At 41.7% G+C, this 17,877-nt stretch overlaps 1 protein-coding gene across 1 annotated transcript; it reads right to left on the bottom strand.

Annotated features, from left to right (window-relative positions):
- Nucleotides 1-55: 55 nt before the first annotated feature.
- Nucleotides 56-16,068, bottom strand: ZNF599 (zinc finger protein 599). The gene is made up of 4 exons (XM_020910608.2): nucleotides 15,626-16,068; nucleotides 13,622-13,748; nucleotides 12,077-12,172; nucleotides 56-4,356 (listed from the first exon to the last, which is right to left on the bottom strand). The coding sequence occupies exons 1-4, from the start codon at nucleotides 15,641-15,643 to the stop codon at nucleotides 2,831-2,833; spliced, it is 1,767 nt and encodes a 588-aa protein (XP_020766267.2). The 5' UTR covers nucleotides 15,644-16,068; the 3' UTR covers nucleotides 56-2,830.
- Between the last annotated feature and the right edge of the window lie 1,809 nt (nucleotides 16,069-17,877).

Below are 17,877 nucleotides of genomic sequence, written 5' to 3'. Positions count from 1 at the left end.
GACCAACACAAATAGAAGGATGGATAGATAATTACTTGTAATTGTACAGATAAGGTAGCCTTGATAAAGTTTCATTTTATTAAAACATAAAAGCTGATCACAGTGATCACTTGAGCACCTAGGAGACATGTATGAGGACAGACCCACAGGCACCAAAATGCAGAGAAATAAGAGAGATCTTGATGGCCCTTCTGAGGACTCCACCTTTCATAGGCATTTCCAGAGTTGTCAGTTTATGTAACTTCTTTGCTAAGAATGTCAGTGTCCCTACTAAAATACTTACAGAAATACAAAAATATTTCCAAATCACAATGTCTGACATCCAACTAAAAATAAACAGTGACACACAGAAGCAGGAAAATATAACCTAAAATGAGAAGAAAAATCAATCACTTAAAACAAGGCACAGATCAAGCAATTATACCCCAATAAAAAAAATTTAAACAACAGGCACAAAACACAAAAAGATGCTTATCACTGCTAATTATTGGGCTTCCCTTGTGGTTCAGCTGGTAAAGAATCTATCTGCAATGCTGGAGACCTGGGTTTGATCCCTGGGTTGGGAAGATCCCCTGGAAAAGGGAAAGGCTACCCACTCCAGTATTCTGGCCTAGAGAATTCCATGGACTGTATAGTCCATGGGGTAGCAAAGAATCAGACACGACTGAGCGACTTTCACTTCACTTCACTGCTAATTATTAGAGAAATGCAAATAAAAAATACAATGTAGTAACACCTAAAACCTGTCACAGTGCCTATCACTAAAATGTCAACAAATAATAAATGCTATATAGAAGAACAGATTTAAATGCTAATGAGACAGGCTTGCTTATAAGGCTGTTGGCAAATGAACCTATATAATGCAAATGGCTTTCAAAGCCTGACTTTGAATTATTCAAATATCACATACAACTGTGCTATTGTGTGAATGCCAAGGGCAACTTTAAGTACAAACCCCTAGTATTGTAAAGGGCCCCATGTCCAGACTTGAAAAGAAAAATCTGAACCATATTGACAGTCCATTGTAGGTGGAATAAAAAACTTTGAGTGATACCAGAAACATACTGGGACTTGTTTCACAACTGCTCATCCAAGAAACTGAATGCTATTTCCAGTGCAAAAACCTTGCCTCCAAAGTTTAATTTTGGATAATGCCCCAATCCATTGCCATGAAGAAGTTGAAAATGCCCACTCCAACCTAGATGTTCTTTTCATGCCCCTAAACTCTATGTTATCCAACCACTCAATCAGGGCATAATAAAAGCAAAACATAAGGGAGCTTTTTAGCAAAACTCTCAATACCAACAAAGAAACCATATACCAGGATGGACTACTGGGTGTCTGTCAGTATATTCACTGTCACTGTGTCGGCACAACCTGGGATAATTAATAAGCAGACTACTATCATTAACTGTTGGGAAAATGCTTGGCTAGACTGCCTGAAAATTTTCAGACTTAAAGGTGTTACAGAAAATATAAGGGACAGTGTCAAACACATAATGCATATCACAAAGCATATAAGTAAAAAAGACTTCAAATGATATGATGGAAGATGTAGAAGAAACTATGGCAGAGAGGGAAGCAGAAACCACCAACTAAGACCTGGAAGAAATGCAAAACAAAGCATCATCCTCCCCTTTAGTTTTCCTGGGTCAAGCCAAGGTCAAGAGATTTACCCTCAGTGCATGTCCCATCACACATCCTGCAATTCTATCAAAATTAGAGTTTTAATTAATGTTAATATTTAATTAAGTTTAATCTTTTTTTTTCTAGGGCTTTCTTTGCATGATCTACTGTACAACATAGTGTACTATACAGTGTTTATGTGTTTGCTGTATAAGAGTACTGCATATATGTATTGTTTGTGTATGTTGTAGTGAAAAGAGTAAAAGCAGTACAGTAACAACAGAATATACAAAAATGATGTCACTAAAGTATTTTTAATACAATGAAATAATGGATGTAACTTCTCAGAAACATTTATTAAATAAGGTGTCCTAAAACAAAAAAAAAAATTCCATAGAAGATTACATATTGATTGATTGATGAAAATGTGAACAGATGCTCACAGGTACCTAAATCTGTATTGCCACTAGAAGCAATGGTTCAGTATTCACTAATTCAGTGTTTATGGTGAACTTATAGACTATAACTACCATGAATAACAAGAACTGACTGCATATGATGTATGTATATGTATTTCATGACTCAGGTCTTATGCTCAATGGTAGACATGACACTGACATGTTATATGTCAATATTTTGTAACAAATAACTTTCAGTAAATGTTAGTAGAGCTTACATCCCAATGGTCCAATTCTCCTGACTATGGATATAAAAAAATACATAAAGGGGATGAGGCCTTAGATCTCTCCCCTTTCAGCCCCTCCCCTGCCCCCACACAAATGACAAATTGTCATAAGCTTGGCAGGGAGATCAGAAAAAAGACACATATGCATTTCTCTTTCCTTTCTCTTCTACATCTCTTTAAATGCTCTTGAGATGGACTTGTAATAAACGTAGGAAGGACTGTTGCTGACATTTTCCCCAAATGCATGACAACCACTGAGTCTCCCTTGTGGATTCTCAGATGTAGTGTAAAGCTGTAGCCAGTGTCAATTTCTAGTATGACCCTTTAGATGACCTGCCATAGAAAGCTTTCACAGAGATGACAATTATGAAGTTTCTCTTCTGACACTGAGTAAGATATCTCTCTGGCCAAAAGACTTCCCTGAATAGTTATGTTCAAAAACGAAAGGTACTTCACCAGTATGAGTTCACTAAAATTTGCCTGAAGTGAGCAAACTTGCACAAGGCCTTCCTCCATCTTCTAAACTCTGGTGTGAATCTTTTGATGGTGAGTGAAGGATGAACTGTGGCTGAAGGCCTTCCCACATTCACCACATTCAAAGGGTTTCTCTCCAGTGTGAGTTCTCACATGTTGAGTTAAGGCAAAGGTGTCACAAAAGGCCTTCTCACATTCTTTGCACTCATAGGGCTTTTCTCCAGTGTGGATCCTATTATGCCGAACAAAATTTGCAGGTTGGGTAAAGGCCTTTCCACATTCTTTGCATACATAAGGCTTTTCCCCAGTGTGAATCCTCATATGTCGAGTAAAGGAAGAGCTATAGTAAAAGGCTTTTGCACATTCTTTACACTCCAAAGGTTTTTTCCCACTATGGGTCCTATTGTGTCTAATAAAAACAGAATGGTGTGTAAAGGCCTTTCCACATTCACTGCATTCATAGGGTCTCTCACCAGTGTGAATCCTCACGTGCTGAATTAAGGAAGAACTGTCACAAAATGCTTTTCCACATTCTTTGCACTCAAAGGGCTTCTCTCCAGTATGTGCCCTCTTATGCCGGATGAAAGTAGATCGATGAGTAAAGGCTTTTCCACACTCACTGCACTCATAGGGTTTCTCTCCAGTGTGAATCCTCATGTGTTGAGTAAAGGATGAGTTGAGACAGAAAGCTTTTCCACATTCTTTACACAAAAAGGGTTTTTCTCCCGTGTGGGTCATATTATGCTGGATAAAAGTGGAGCGGTGAGTGAAGGCCTTTCCACATTTGCTGCACTCATAGAGTTTCTTTCCAGTGTGAATCCTCATGTGTTGAGTGAAGGAGGAGCTGTAGTAAAAGGCTTTCCCACATTCCTTGCACAAAAAGGGCTTTTCTCTAGTGTGAGTCATATTATGCTGGATGAAAGAGGAGCGATGGGTGAAAGCTTTACCACATTCTTTGCATTCATAGGGTTTATCTCCTGTGTGAATACGCTGGTGCTCTGTGAGGTGAGACCTGCGTTTGAAGGCTTTCCCACACTCAATACACTTGTACGGCTTTTCCCCAGTATGAAACCTCATATGTCGAATGAAGTCTGCCATATAACGAGAGGCTTTCCCACATTCACTGCATTCATAAGGCTTCACTCCAGAGTGAATCTGTTGATGCCGAATAAGGGCCCAATTCTTGCTAAAATCTTTTCCACATTCCTTGCACTTATAGAGGTTATTCCTTAAATCAACAACCAGGTCTTTTCCTGGTTGTTGGGAATCAGATTCATGCAGAGCATCTTGTATAGTGACTTGCTCCGGTAAAACCCCTAAACAAAGACTATCATCTGTCTCAAAGTCATCGGGTTTATGGCTCAACTTCCTCAGGCATGTCTCCTTGTGGGGATCTGCTCTTGGCCTCCAGTTCCCTTCCTGCATTTCGGACAGTTTTTCCTGATACTGTGCTTGCCCCAGCCAGGAATCCCTTGAAGTGCCATGTGTCACTTGTTCCTCAAAAGAGGATTCCTCAGTGAGGGCCAGCTGAGAAGCAGTAAGCTCTGTGGTCTTGGGGTTTGCTTTTTCACCTGAAGGAAATCCAATATAACAAAAGTGCCTATTAGTGATGTCAACACAGAACAAAATAAATGACCATTTTAGTGGAAGAATAAAGATGAAAATAAAGCCTCTACCATCTATGGCATTTTTACATCTCTTAAACCCTGCTTTAAAATTTCTTTCTTTACTAATCCTTGGGCTCTTGACATCTTTAAAAGGTAACCCAAGGAGAAAAGTTGCAGCAGGGAACAGAAAATCTGTAGTGGAGACTCCACCTCAACTCTCCAGAGTGGGGTAGGGTGGGGCAGAGTAATGATAATGACTGTGTTCCAATATCTCATGCTGCTATGACAGCACAGAGAAGGTGAACCTAACTTGGCCCACATGGAAGATAGAAAGAGGTCAGTGGAGGCTACAAGGACAAGTTGCTACATAAGCTTATTTCTAAAGGTGAGTAGGAATTCCCTGACAGAGGAATTAGGAGAAAAACTGTATTAGACAACTGAAAGTTCAAAGGGTCAGGGTCTTAAGAGAATGCTGAATGCCAGGCAAAAAGAAAAGAATGGCAGGATGGTGGAGAGGGAGGCAGAGACAGAGGAGAAACAAAATCTTAGGATTCTGGACTGTGCAAAAGTTGTGGGGAGTCAGAGATAAGAAACTGGGTGGACATATTCAGTCTACTATATCTGAGTAAAGACTAGGTGAACAGACTGAAGTAGATAACATTTAGATAACTAGAAAACATATCACACAAATAAAGATTTATTTGAAAACAGAGATTAATAATATAAAGTTGCCAATTTCCCTCAAATTCATTATAAATTTAACAACTTGGGATAAATCCCAATAGAGTTTTTCATGGTTACAGGCAAGCTGATTGTGGAATTTATATAAAAGAACAGAGACCAGGATATCTCTGAAGAAGAATAAAGCAAAAGGACTTGTTCTTTGAGGAATTAGGATGATGATGAAATCATATATAACAAAGTTGTGTGATGCAGCCTAGATATAATATAAGCTGTCAAAGTGTCAGGTAAAAACAGAGTTAGGTGCTCTGAAATGTGTGTATGGAATTTGCTCAACACATGAGGATTCACACAATTTTGATATATGACAGAAGTAGCAGAGAGGCCAGTGGGAATAGGAAAAGACTATTTAATAAATGGATGTAGAAAAATCATTTGCCACAATGAAGGAAAATGAAGTTGTATTTCTACCTTGCAGAAAGCAAAAAATTAATTCCAGATTGACTAAGGCTTATTGTCAGAAGCACTCATGGGGTCGCAGAGTCAGACACAACTGAGCAACTGAACTGAATTGAACTGAAAGATTAAAAACTTTTAATAAATAGTGAAAATGACTATCTTTTAGATCTTGGGAAAAAGAATTCAAAAACAAGATACAGAAGCATTCACTATAAAAGACTAATCAACATGACTAATGTTTTAAAAGGCAATCCAAGAAAAATGGCTATGTTAACATCAGACCTATATTAACACCAGATAAAAAGATCTGGTGATGATAAAAAGATCAAGCCACCAGGAAGACATAATAACCCTACATCTGTATGTACCAAATATCAGAGCCTCAAAACATACAAACCAAAAACTGAGCTGAGAGGAGAAATACCCAAAGTTATAATTACAGCTGGAGACTTCAACACTTCACAGCCAAAATGAAAACCGAACTATGCTATGAACTGACATTTCACAGAAGATATGTATTGACTAATCAACATATGAAGAGGTACTCAAATTTCTTAAATATGAGGGAAGGGCAAATTAAGATCACAATGAGAGACTATTTTATATTCACTTGATTGAAAACACTTCTCAAGTGTTGGAGAGAGGCTAGATCCATGGAATTGTTCATACAGGGCAAGTGACGTGTAACTGAATATAAATAACCATGTTAGAACACAACAGGGCATCATGTAGTAAAGTTCTCCTTTTGCTTAATTTATAATTCCCAAATTCCAGTCCTAGGCATATTCTAAGAGAAATTCCTACACTTGTTTGTGAGAATACACACATGAATTTTCATGGCTCCACTGTGTATGGGTACAAAAAATTAGAAACAAGAAAATTTCCATGAAATGGATGAATACATGGTTTTATATAAACGACTATGAGAGAAAAAAAAAATGAGTGAACTATAGCTGTGTGCATGCTCAGTTGCTAAGTTGTGTCTTGCCTCTTTGCCAACCCCATGGACCATAGCCTGCCCGGCTCCTCTGTCCATGGGATTTCCCAGCTAAGAATACTGGAGTGGGTTGCTGTCTCCTTCTTCTGGGTCTTCTTTACCCAGGCAAGGGATTTTCCAAACCCATGTCTCCTGCATTGGCAGGTAGGTTCTTTACTGCTGAGCCATCAGGGAAACGGAACTATAGTTACATGCATCACGAATCTCAGTAATGTACTGTTGAATGAAAAGTACAAATCCTATAAGACAACATAAGCAGATACTTTTTATAATGTTCAAATAAAAGAGCAAAATATACACAGGAGTACAATGAAACAATGTTTTTTTGAGAATGTCAGTTTTTCATGGCATTATAAAAATGATATGTATGTATCTTAAACTTATTTTTTAGCAAAATTTTTAATTGTGATAAAATAACATAACATAAAATGTACCATTTTGAGATGAAACAATCTTTAAAAGTAATGGACAGAATAATTAGATGAAGTAGATGAATTCCTTAAAAGACTCAAATTACCAAAACTGACACAAGAAAAAACAGAGTATCTGAATAGCCCTTCATTTATTCAAAAGACAAATTCTGTGATGGACTAAATGTGTTCCCCAAATTCATGTATTGAAGCACTGACTGCCAATGTATTTGGAGGCAGGGCCTGGCCTTTACAGAAGTAATTAAGGTTAAGTGAGGTCATAAAAGTAGGGACCTGAGAGAATCAGATCCTTATAATAAGAGACACCAGAGACTTCTCCCTCTCTTCCCCACCACCACACACCACACTTAGGAAAGGCCATGGTCCCTATCTTCGTATAAGAACACTAATCCCATCATGGGTGCTCCATTCTCATGACCTCATCTAAACCCAAGCATCACCCAAAGGGCCAGAATCATCACACTGGGGCATTAGGGATTCAACATACAGATTTGGGGAGGACACAGGCATTCAGTTCATAACAAGGTGACATGAGAAAAAGTACAGCAAAGTGCATGGCAAATGTTCTGTAAATTGTAGACCACTATCTATCATTATTATAGTTGTTACACTGGTTAATCAGAATGTCAGCAATAACCTGTGAGAACACTTTTTTTAGTACTGCAATGCTGAGAAATACAATTACTGGGCCTCAAAGAGTAAAGGGCAGATACAATCTGCTCACAAGGATGTGAAGCAATGAGGGATTTTATATATAGCTGATGGGAATGTGTCATGGTGCAGTTACTCTGAAACTGACTGGTAGTTTCTATTAAAGCTAATCATATAACTACACCATGATCCAGCCAGTCCACTCATAAATATACTCCCAACAGAATTTGGTTAAGAATAGTCATAGAAGCATTCTCCATAATATTCCGAAAAGTCAAATGTCCATCAACAGGAACACAAGTATGTGTAATCTATTAATTCATTGAGCTATTGCACAGTGAGAAACTAACTCCAAATAAATGCAATCACATGGATAAATTCCACAGCCATAATGATTGTCAAAAGAAGACAGGCAGGGCCATATTGTATACTGTGGGGTTCCATTTATAAACCTTCAAAACTAATCTATGGGACTTCCTTGGTGGTCCATAGCTAAGACTCCAAGCTTGCAATGCAGGAGGCCTGGGTTTAACACCTGGTCAGCGGACTAGACCCCATATGCTGCAACTAAGAGTTCACATGCCATAACTAAAAGATTCCACATGCCACAACTAAGACCTGGTGCAGCCAAATAAATAAATAAATGAATATTTTTAAAAAAAACAACTTAAATCTATGGTGACAGAGTCTAAATACTGGTTAATTTTGTAGAAGGGGATATTAACAAGGAGGGAAGCACAAGAAGCCTAAGAGGTGCTGGAAATACTGCATTTCTTGACACTTGCAGTGGATACACTGGTTTATTTATATATAAAATTTCATAATGATGGACCTTTAAGATTTATACATTCACTATGTATAAATTACACTTCAGTACAAAAATTCAAGGAAATATTGACTAGTAAAGGGGAAGTCTGTGTAGATGTCTCTTCTGAGAATGAGAAGAGTCCTCTAAAAAGCCTGGTTGTTCAGCTGAAATAGAGTCAACAACTTCTGGATGTTGTTGGAGAGCCAAGAGCATTTTCTTTTAATGTTTCCCACAATTGCAAGAAACTTCATCATGTTTTTTATATTGAGCAGAGAGAAGATGGAGATATCAAAGAGGGAGGAAATAAATGAAGAAGCATGTTCTCTGAGGCAGTGGACAGACTCCTGTATGTTTTCCCATAATCCCTTCCTCATAGTGTTCCCACAGTTTTGATACCCTCTGCCTGAATCCTGGGCTTCCAGGTGGCACTAGTGGTAATGAATCCACCTACCAATGAAGGAGATATAAGAAACATGGATTCAATCCTGAGTCAGGAAGATCCCCTGGAGAAGGAAATGGCAAACTGCTCCAATATTCTTGCCTGGAAAATCCCATGGACAGAGGGGCCTGGTGGGCTATAATCCATGGGGTCACAAAGAGATGGACATGACTGAAGTGATTTAGCATGCACACATGCTGAATCTTAGCAAAATTTACTTCTAAAGAATAGAAGATAACAGGCGGTAGAATGTAAGACGTAACAGATAAAGTATACATGTGGAACCTCTCTTGCTGGAATCTCTTACACCATTACTTGATCTGAAGAAGTAAGCTGCTGTGTTATAAACTGCCTATAACTACAGCTTTGCAGGGGATCAAGCTAAACTGTGTCTAGATTTCTGATCCACAGATGAGATAATAAATGAGTGATATTTTAATATTAAATGAGTGATTTTTACTCACTCATTGCGATCTGGCAATAGATACTTAAGACACCTGAGAAGGTAGGTGAAGGTATGACCTAGACTCTGCTAGGGGGATCAGCCATGGCCAGGGATGAGAACTCTTCTGTAGAGGTGAGAAGGAAGCTGCAGGGATAAGTCAGTAAGGGTTAGAAAGCAAGAAAAAGAAGGGAACAGCCTTTATTTTCTGAATGAACTGGGTGATATGTTGAGATCTCAGTGACTGGGGAGATGGTGATGTTCGGAATAAGGAAAAGTGGATAGCGGAGTGGATGTGAGACATAGAGCTGATCCTGGGGGGACTATGTTAGCATCATGCAGGCAAAAGATGATTACAGCCTGAGCTACAGCCTGAGCTAGGGTGATAATGATGGAACTCATGGAACTGGTGGAGGTGAAAGATTCAGGAGAAATGTATGATGAAATATGATCAAGATTCAGGAATGGCTGCATCATGGGCATGATGAATATGGAGGTGTTGTTCAAGTTTGTTTTTTATTTTCTAAACTTCTTGAACAGCAAGACCATTGACTGAAATGGGGAGATGAGAGGAGTGGGCAAGATCTTGAGATCCTTCTTAGGCATGATGGGTATGAAGTGCTTTTGAAACCTCCAAGTGAAGATGCAGAACTGCAGAAAGGGATGAAGATTTGAGACAGACTCACTGGGACTGAGGAGGGGCTGGCAAGAGATACTCTCCGGCTGGCTGAGCAACCTGAGGGAACCCAAGAGGGGAATGATCACAAATTTACATTGCTGCTAGCCACACATTTGTCTTTTTTTCCTTTTTTTCATTTATTTTTATTAGTTGGAGGCTAATTACAATATTGTAGTGGTTTTTGCCATACATTGACATGAATCAGCCATGGATTTACATGTGTTCCCCATCCTGAACCCCGCTCCCACCTCCCTCCCCATCCCATCCCTCTGGGTCATCCCAGTGTACCAGCCCTGAGCACTTGTCTTATGTATCCTACCTGGACTGGCAATCTGTTTCACACTTGATAATATATATGTTTCAATGCTATGCTCTCAGATCATCCCACCCTCGCCTTCTCCCATAGAGTCCAAAAGTCTGTTCTATACATCTGTGTCTCTTTTGCTGTCTCGCATATAGGGTTATCGTTACCATCTTTCTAAATTCCATATATATGCATTAGTATACTGTATTGGTGTTTATCTTTCTGGCTTACTTCACTCTGTATAATGGGCTCCAGTTTCATCCATCTCATTAGAACTGATTCAAATGTATTCTTTTTAATGGCTGAGTTATATTCCATTGTGTATATGTACCACAGCTTTCTTATCCATTCATCTGCTGATGGGCATCTAGGTTGCTTCCGTGTCCTGGTTATTATAAACAGTGCTGTGATGAACATTGGGGTACCCGTGTCTCTTTCAGTTCTGGTTTCCTCGGTGTGTATGCCCAGAAGTGGGATTGCTGGATCATATGGCAGTTCTATTTCCAGTTTTTTAAGGAAACTCCACACTGTTCTCCATAGTGGCTGTATTAGTTTGCATTCTCACCAACAGTGTAAGAGGGTTCGCTTTTCTCCACACCCTCTCCAGCATTTATTGCTTGTAGACTTTTGGATAGCGGCCATTCTGACTGGCATGTAATGGTACCTCATTGTTAGCCACACATTTGATGTGGGGCTGACAAAGGCAAACATCCTCTCGAGGTTTTACAAGACAGGAGGGCAAGAGGATGACAAGGCTAGGGACTGCTTCTGAATATCTATCTCATTTACAAATGGAAGCATGGATGCCTGCAGGGATGTACAGTACAGATAAACGATTGGATAGAGGTGGAAAAGAGATGCAAAGTAGAGTTGGAGGTAGTAATCTGCAGAAAAATAAATGACTCTTTTCTGAATCCAGAAGGTAGTCTGAGATACCATTAGTCACTATTCATTATGAGTAATAATATGTGAATATTGTTAAGTCACTTACTTTGGATCAGGCAATGGAAGGTGAAAGGAAGTGACTATGTGAGCAAATGGGTATGACTACTCCCCTTCTCTCCTATTCCTTTTGACCAGTTGGATGATGTCACATACTGACAATAGAATACACCTGGTCCCTATTAGATATGTGGTACAGAATTTGCCTGCAGACCCACATTATGTGTGTATGTGCTCAAATTGCTCAATCGTGTCTGACTCTTTGCAACCCTATGAACTATAGTCCGCCAGGCTCTTCTGTCCATGGAATTTTCCAGGCAAGAATACTGGAACAGGTTGTCATTTCTCACTCCAGGGGATCTTCCCAACTCAGGGATCAAACCCACATCTCACGTGTCTTCTGCACTGGCATGCAGATTCTTTACTACTGTGCCACTTGGGAATCCTGCCCACGTTATACCATGGCACAAATGAGAAAAACAAGTCTTGCTGAGCCACCAAGATTTTGGAATTTATCTCTTACAGCAGGCAGCATCCACTTAGCCTAACTTGTATGTCAAAGGCACAGGGAGATCATGCAACTTCCCCAGGGTCCTGATGCTTCTGAATGGCCAAGTATAGAGTCTGTCTCTTACTCAGGATAGCACATTTCAACCCCAGTAAAAGCAAAGAGTGTGATGGGATTGGGAAGACAGCAAAAACATAGTTAAAAGGACTCCATGATCACCCAAGACCCCCCAGAAAGCCACAGAAAGAAACTTCCCATGGAAAGGGACACTGCCCACTCAATGGGGCTGACTGGCAGACTACCGGTCACTCCCCAGCAGTCTGCCAGCTGCCATGCCACTCACCTGTACAGGTGTTTCTGGAGAGGCCTCTCTTTACCGTCCACAGTCCTGGCCCATACTCCAGTAGATGAATCAGCTCTGCCTTGGGAACAGGATGCCCTGTACATGGAGAAATAAATGGGGAATGGATATATAGGTAAAGACAAAAGGGAAAGTCTCATATATACAGGAGTGAACACCTTGAACATACCACCATGAAACCCCAAAGGGCACACCTCCTTCCAGAAGTCTTTCCCTAATTAAATCAGCAAGATTCAACCTTCCCAGGCTTCAGAACATCTTAGACACACCTGGTTCTAAACACAGAACAAATTAAACCAAATCTCTGGGCATAAAGACAGTACTGGTTGTTTTCAAACTTCACCAGGTGACTCTGGTGCCCAAGGATGGCTGAAAACACTAGACTAAATCAACTGATAGTCAGTTGTCTGAGGAAGGCCATGACCTAAAACTGCTACCCATTCTGAAGAAAAGTCCAGGTTGGGAAGATGGGGCTGAATGTGGGGACTTGCTACCCTATTTGTTGCTACAACATCCTGTTGCCACTTCAGGGATGCTGGCCCGATGACCTGGACCAAAGAGAGAAAGCAGACAGAGAGAACTGGGTTGGGAGGAACCAACCCAGGAACCAGCACCACCACAGGGCTTCTCATTAGGTGAAGTAATAAACTTTTTTCAGGGTGAAACTTGTATGATGTGGTTTTTTGGCACATGCAGCCAAATATATTTTGCCAAATGTGAAGGTTTAAAGATAGGAGGATTCTAAAGAGAAGTCAATGACTTAGGCAGCAGGACCACAGAAACTCTGATTAGAAAATCCTGTACTGCAAGCCAGAGTGCACCCAGCTGTCACTTAGCAAATGTTCACTGAGGTCTGCTCTATATCTGGCACTGAGTTCAGTGAGGAGGCAAGGGGAAAAGGTGAACCAGACCTTCCTATGTCTCTGCTGGACCTGAGCTCCCTGCCCACTCAGGGAATTGGCTTGTGTTTGTCCCTCCACTTGGAATACTATTCTCCAGATGCCTTCTTTCAATAACTATTCACAATTGTCACAAAACACTGTAGTTACTTCACTGAAGCCTGATCTCCTGGGAGAGACTATGTGGACACGAGACAGGGAAAGCCCAGTTAGAGGTAACCATTTCTGGGTAAAGTGGCCAACTAAGCTTTAGGTGGAAGAACATTTTGGATTTATTATTTTGTATAATTTTATTGTGCAATTTGTATGTGATTATATTTGTACATAATTTGTGTAATTTTGTACATTATTATGTATAATTTATTATACATAAAAAATACCTATATGGCACTTTCTAAGTTCCCAGTTCTACTCTACGCAGTTTAAAGATATTAGCTCGCTTGGGCTAAGTGAAAGGGTTACTACAAAAATGATAAAATGAAAATAATCATGAGGCGGTCAGACCAGAACAGGCTGAGGCTGGAGGGAGAAGCGAAGGCAGGCTCCTCAGGTCTTCTTAACCGATCATGCTCAGAGATAGGGTAGAATGAAAGAGGCTCTGGGTACCACATGTGAGGTGAGGCCTTACCCAGTGAGACCAGGAGGCCACAAGTCTCCAGCATCACCTCCTGGTACAAGGTCCTCTGAGCCAGGTCTAGATGTCTCCATTCCTCCCCAGTGAAGGTTATGGCCACATCTTCAAATGATATCAACGCCTGCAAAGTCAAATAGAGGTGGTGGGGTGACTGTATGGCTATTAAATTAGAGCCTACTGCATGGTTAGTGACAGAAATTCAGAGACCCAAGGCCTGAATCCCTGAGTATCTCCTGAGAACCCAGCTCTGTGCTGGGTTTAAGAGGGAGGTAGATGGTGCTGTAGACGGAATACAAATAGTATGGGAGAGAAAAACCATCTATACGGGAATTCACTAGAGAGCCATGCAAAACAAAGGTAATCTTGTGTGGACTATGAGTCTATTACTGTAATTCAAGCAAGGATAAGAGCAGTGGCAGCTGAACCTCACTGGTATGCCCTCTATGCCTACACCTCAGGGTTTTAGATGCTGTGTTAAAGCAACTAAAAGATTCTAGATCTGCATCTAGACTTCCTGGGATTTAAATCCAACCTTTTGAACCAAAACATGCTAATTTCTTTGAGCCTCAATTTCCACATCAATACAACAATAATTCCAACTTCACCAGGTTGTTGCAGAGATTAAACTAAAAACGTTCATAAAGCAAACAAATGCAATGCCCAGCACTTGTCAGTGCTCAATGTGTATTTGTGAATTTCATTAATCCTCTTGCAGCCCGTGAGGTAAACACCATCACTGTCTCCATTTCACAATCAGCAAATGGGGGCTCAAAGTCAAGCAGCCCAGAGTAACATGTCTAATGAGAAGGGACAAGATTTGAATCCAGGTCCCTCTGGACCAGCCATGGTAGGGGATTTAGATTTGATCTAGGTATAATAGGAGCTCCAGAGGGTAGAATCTTTCATTCATCAGCCACTTATTGAACACTTGGTACAGGTCCTGCATTCTTCTAAGTTTGGGGACAGGAGCTCCCACATCCCTGACAAGGAGCTAAATAAATAAGCAAGATAAAGTCATATGGCCTTAGGGGCTCTGAAATGAAGAAAAATAAGATGACTAAGAAATTACAAGACTAGATGAGGCAATCAGGAAGACCTCTCTGAGCAGATGTGGAACAAGGCTGGAATGAAGTTAGGAAGCGAGCCAGGAAAACTGGATAAACAAGCAAAGTTCTGAAGGTGATCAGAGCTATGTTAACAGCAAAATGGTGTGCTGAAGAATAACTTAGGACCTGTCCATATGTTTACATCCCTTGAGACATAACATTCCTATGCACTGTCATTAACGAAAACTGTAATGGTTTCACTTTTCAAATATAAGTAAATGTGTAGGGGAAATGGATACTGTCAGTGGCAAGCCAATGGCCTTGTACCCAGATGGCACCTACAAACAGAAATCCAGTGACAGGCTTGTCTTCTGCTCTGTCCCGGGAACTCCTACTCCTACTAGACGAGCAGCCAATTTCAGAAACACTGCTCCCACCCCACTTCTGCTCTCCAGGCTGTCTCATCTGTCTCCCAGTTTTCAGCAGCGCTGAGGCCGGAGGCAGGGATGTCTGAGGGTCAGACTCCACCTGGGGTGAGCCTAAGATAATAGCAGGACCAGGAGAGTCCTCCGGAAACCACATCTAGAGTGATGCTCTCTGGGTTGTGCTGAGCACTCAAGGACACACGTCACGAGCATATGCTCTCCAGTTCCTCCGACCGACAGAGAAAAGTTGTTAATACTCCAATTTTAGACCCGAGGGAATAGAGGCCAAGGGCCGTGAATCCACAAGCTTAGAGCCCATTATGGGTGCCTCTCTTTACAATACTTTGGCTTGGATTCAGAACCCTGGGTTGGAACTGATAAGCACTGTATTCCCACAGCCCATTCTCACCGAACCCCCAGATCCGAGCGTATTAAGACGGAAAGGTGGAGAGGCCCGGGATTCCCTATATCACAGAGTGGCACTATGCGGACCGCGACCCCAGCGCACTTGGGCACCCTCCACTCACCAGCGCCGGCGCCGCCATGGGGCCCGTAGGCAGAGTGGGACGGCGGGAGGCGGTGACAAAAGCCGGTAGAGAGGGTTCAGCCGACCCGAGGCCAGCCCTGCACAGAAGTACCTGGGACCTGAGTGTCTGCGGTGTGGAATGCGCATCAGGCTCCGGGAGCCGCCTCTGGGAGCTGTGAGGACGGAGGGCTGGGAGCTCGAACGCTCGGCTGACAACCCGTTCCAAGCCGGGTCACGGCTCACACAAAAGTGTGGCGGTGGGTTCTAGTCTCCTCACGGCTCTTTGCTCGGTACAGAAGACCTTTTTCTGTGGAGTGGTCAATGCTCAGTGCTCCAGTGGGGAAAGCCCGTAAGGCTAGACAGACCACTTGTAAACGACATCCTAATACTCGACCAAGAAGTCCCGCCCAACCTGCCGCCAGTGACGGCCTCCGCTTTACGTCATTGGCTCAGCGCCCAAGGCCGTCATTGGAGACACTGCCTTCTGGGTAATGTAGTTTCTGACTTCATCCTGGTGAACCAAGGAGTTCATTTCCGGTTTTCTATGGAAACAGTGTCTTAAGGTTCCGTGGTGTCTGGTCCCATCACTTCACGGCAAATAGATGGGAGAACAATGGAAACAGTGACAGACTTTATTTTCTCGGGTTCCAAAATCACGGCGGCTGGTGACTGCAGCCATGAAATTAAAAGACACTTGCTCCTTGAAAGAAAAGCTAAGACAAACCCAGACAGCGTATATAAAAAGTAGAGATATCATTTTACCAACAAAGGTCCCTAGAGTCAAAGCTGTGGTTTTTCCAGTAGTCATGTATGGGATGTGAGAGTTGGACCGTAAAGAAGGCCAAGCACCAAAGAATTGATGCTTTCTAACTGTGGTGTTGGGGAAGACTCTTGAGAGTCCTTTGGACTGCAAGGAAATCAGATCAACCCTGAATATTCATTGGAAGGACAGATGCTGAAGCTGAAGCTTCAGTACTTTGGCCACCTGAGGGGAAGAGCCAACTCATTGGAAAAGACCCTGTTCCTGGGAAAAATTGAAGGCAGCAGGAGAAGGGGATGACAGAGAACAAAATGGTGGGATGGCATCACCAACTCAATGGACATGAGTTTGTGCAAACTCTGGGAGATGGTGAAGGACAGGGAAGCCTGGCATGCTGCAATCCATGGGGTCACAAAGAGCCAGATATGACTGAGTCACTGAACAAGGTTCCAAAGGAGGGCACAGCCTCGCTTCCTCTTGAAGGCAAGGCACACTGATTTCCTTAGCCCTTCAGGCAATGCCCCGCCCTTAAAGGACTCTAACACATGCCCTATTTCGTAACCTACACAATGTACTCCTGCTCAGCATTTCACTTCTCTGGGCCAGGATTTATGATGAAAAGTGAAGATTCCCCTAATCCGTGGTTTCCAATTCACAGACCACATCAGCATTACCTGGAATTTGTTACGCATCATCAGGTCCCACTTTAGACATACTGAATCACATACTCTTGAGTGAGGCCCACGTACCTGTGCCTAAGCCCTGCAAGAGGTTTTAATGCTCCAACACAGTTGAGAACCGGACTCTCCAGTGAATGAGACAAAATCACCTACGTCAGAAGAGATGGCTAAAAAGTGCTTAGCACTAGACCTGGGACATAATAATAAATGCATGCTAAATCACTTCAGTCATGTCTGACTCAAGACCCTATGGACCCATAGCTTGTCAGACTCCTCTGTCCGTAGGATTCTCCAGACAAGAATATTGGTGTGGGTTGCATGCTCTCCTCCAGGGACTCTTCCCCACCCAGGGATTGAACCTGTGTCTCTTACATCTACCTGTATTGGCAGGAGCGTTCTTTATCATTAGTGCCACCTGGGAAACCCAAAGTGATGAGTACTTGAGAGCTTTTGTTGTCATTTTCAGTCGCATTGACTTCACTTGATTTCTTCAATAGATTCTCTTTTCAACTCGGGTTTTTTGCACATCTAGTTCCTTCATCAGAAATGCTGCTTCCCCACATTGAACCTGGTGGAACTATTTCATCCAGCTGGGGTCTGCATGATACCAGCTTCTGTTTACTCTGCTGTCCTTTCTGGCATTATACCTTAATGCTCATTGTCCCACTTTTACCAGAAAGGACACTGAGAAGGGATATTATGAGGGAATAACAGATCAATATCCCTTACATTTACAGATAGAAAAATCTTCAACAAAATATTATAAAACCATTCCAACATCATTTCAATTTTTTAAAGGATTATATATAATCA

Source organism: Odocoileus virginianus, chromosome 20, assembly GCF_023699985.2.
Source record: "Odocoileus virginianus isolate 20LAN1187 ecotype Illinois chromosome 20, Ovbor_1.2, whole genome shotgun sequence".
NCBI classification, from domain to species: Eukaryota; Metazoa; Chordata; class Mammalia; order Artiodactyla; family Cervidae; genus Odocoileus; species Odocoileus virginianus.
This window is presented reverse-complemented; position numbering and strand designations above follow the sequence as displayed.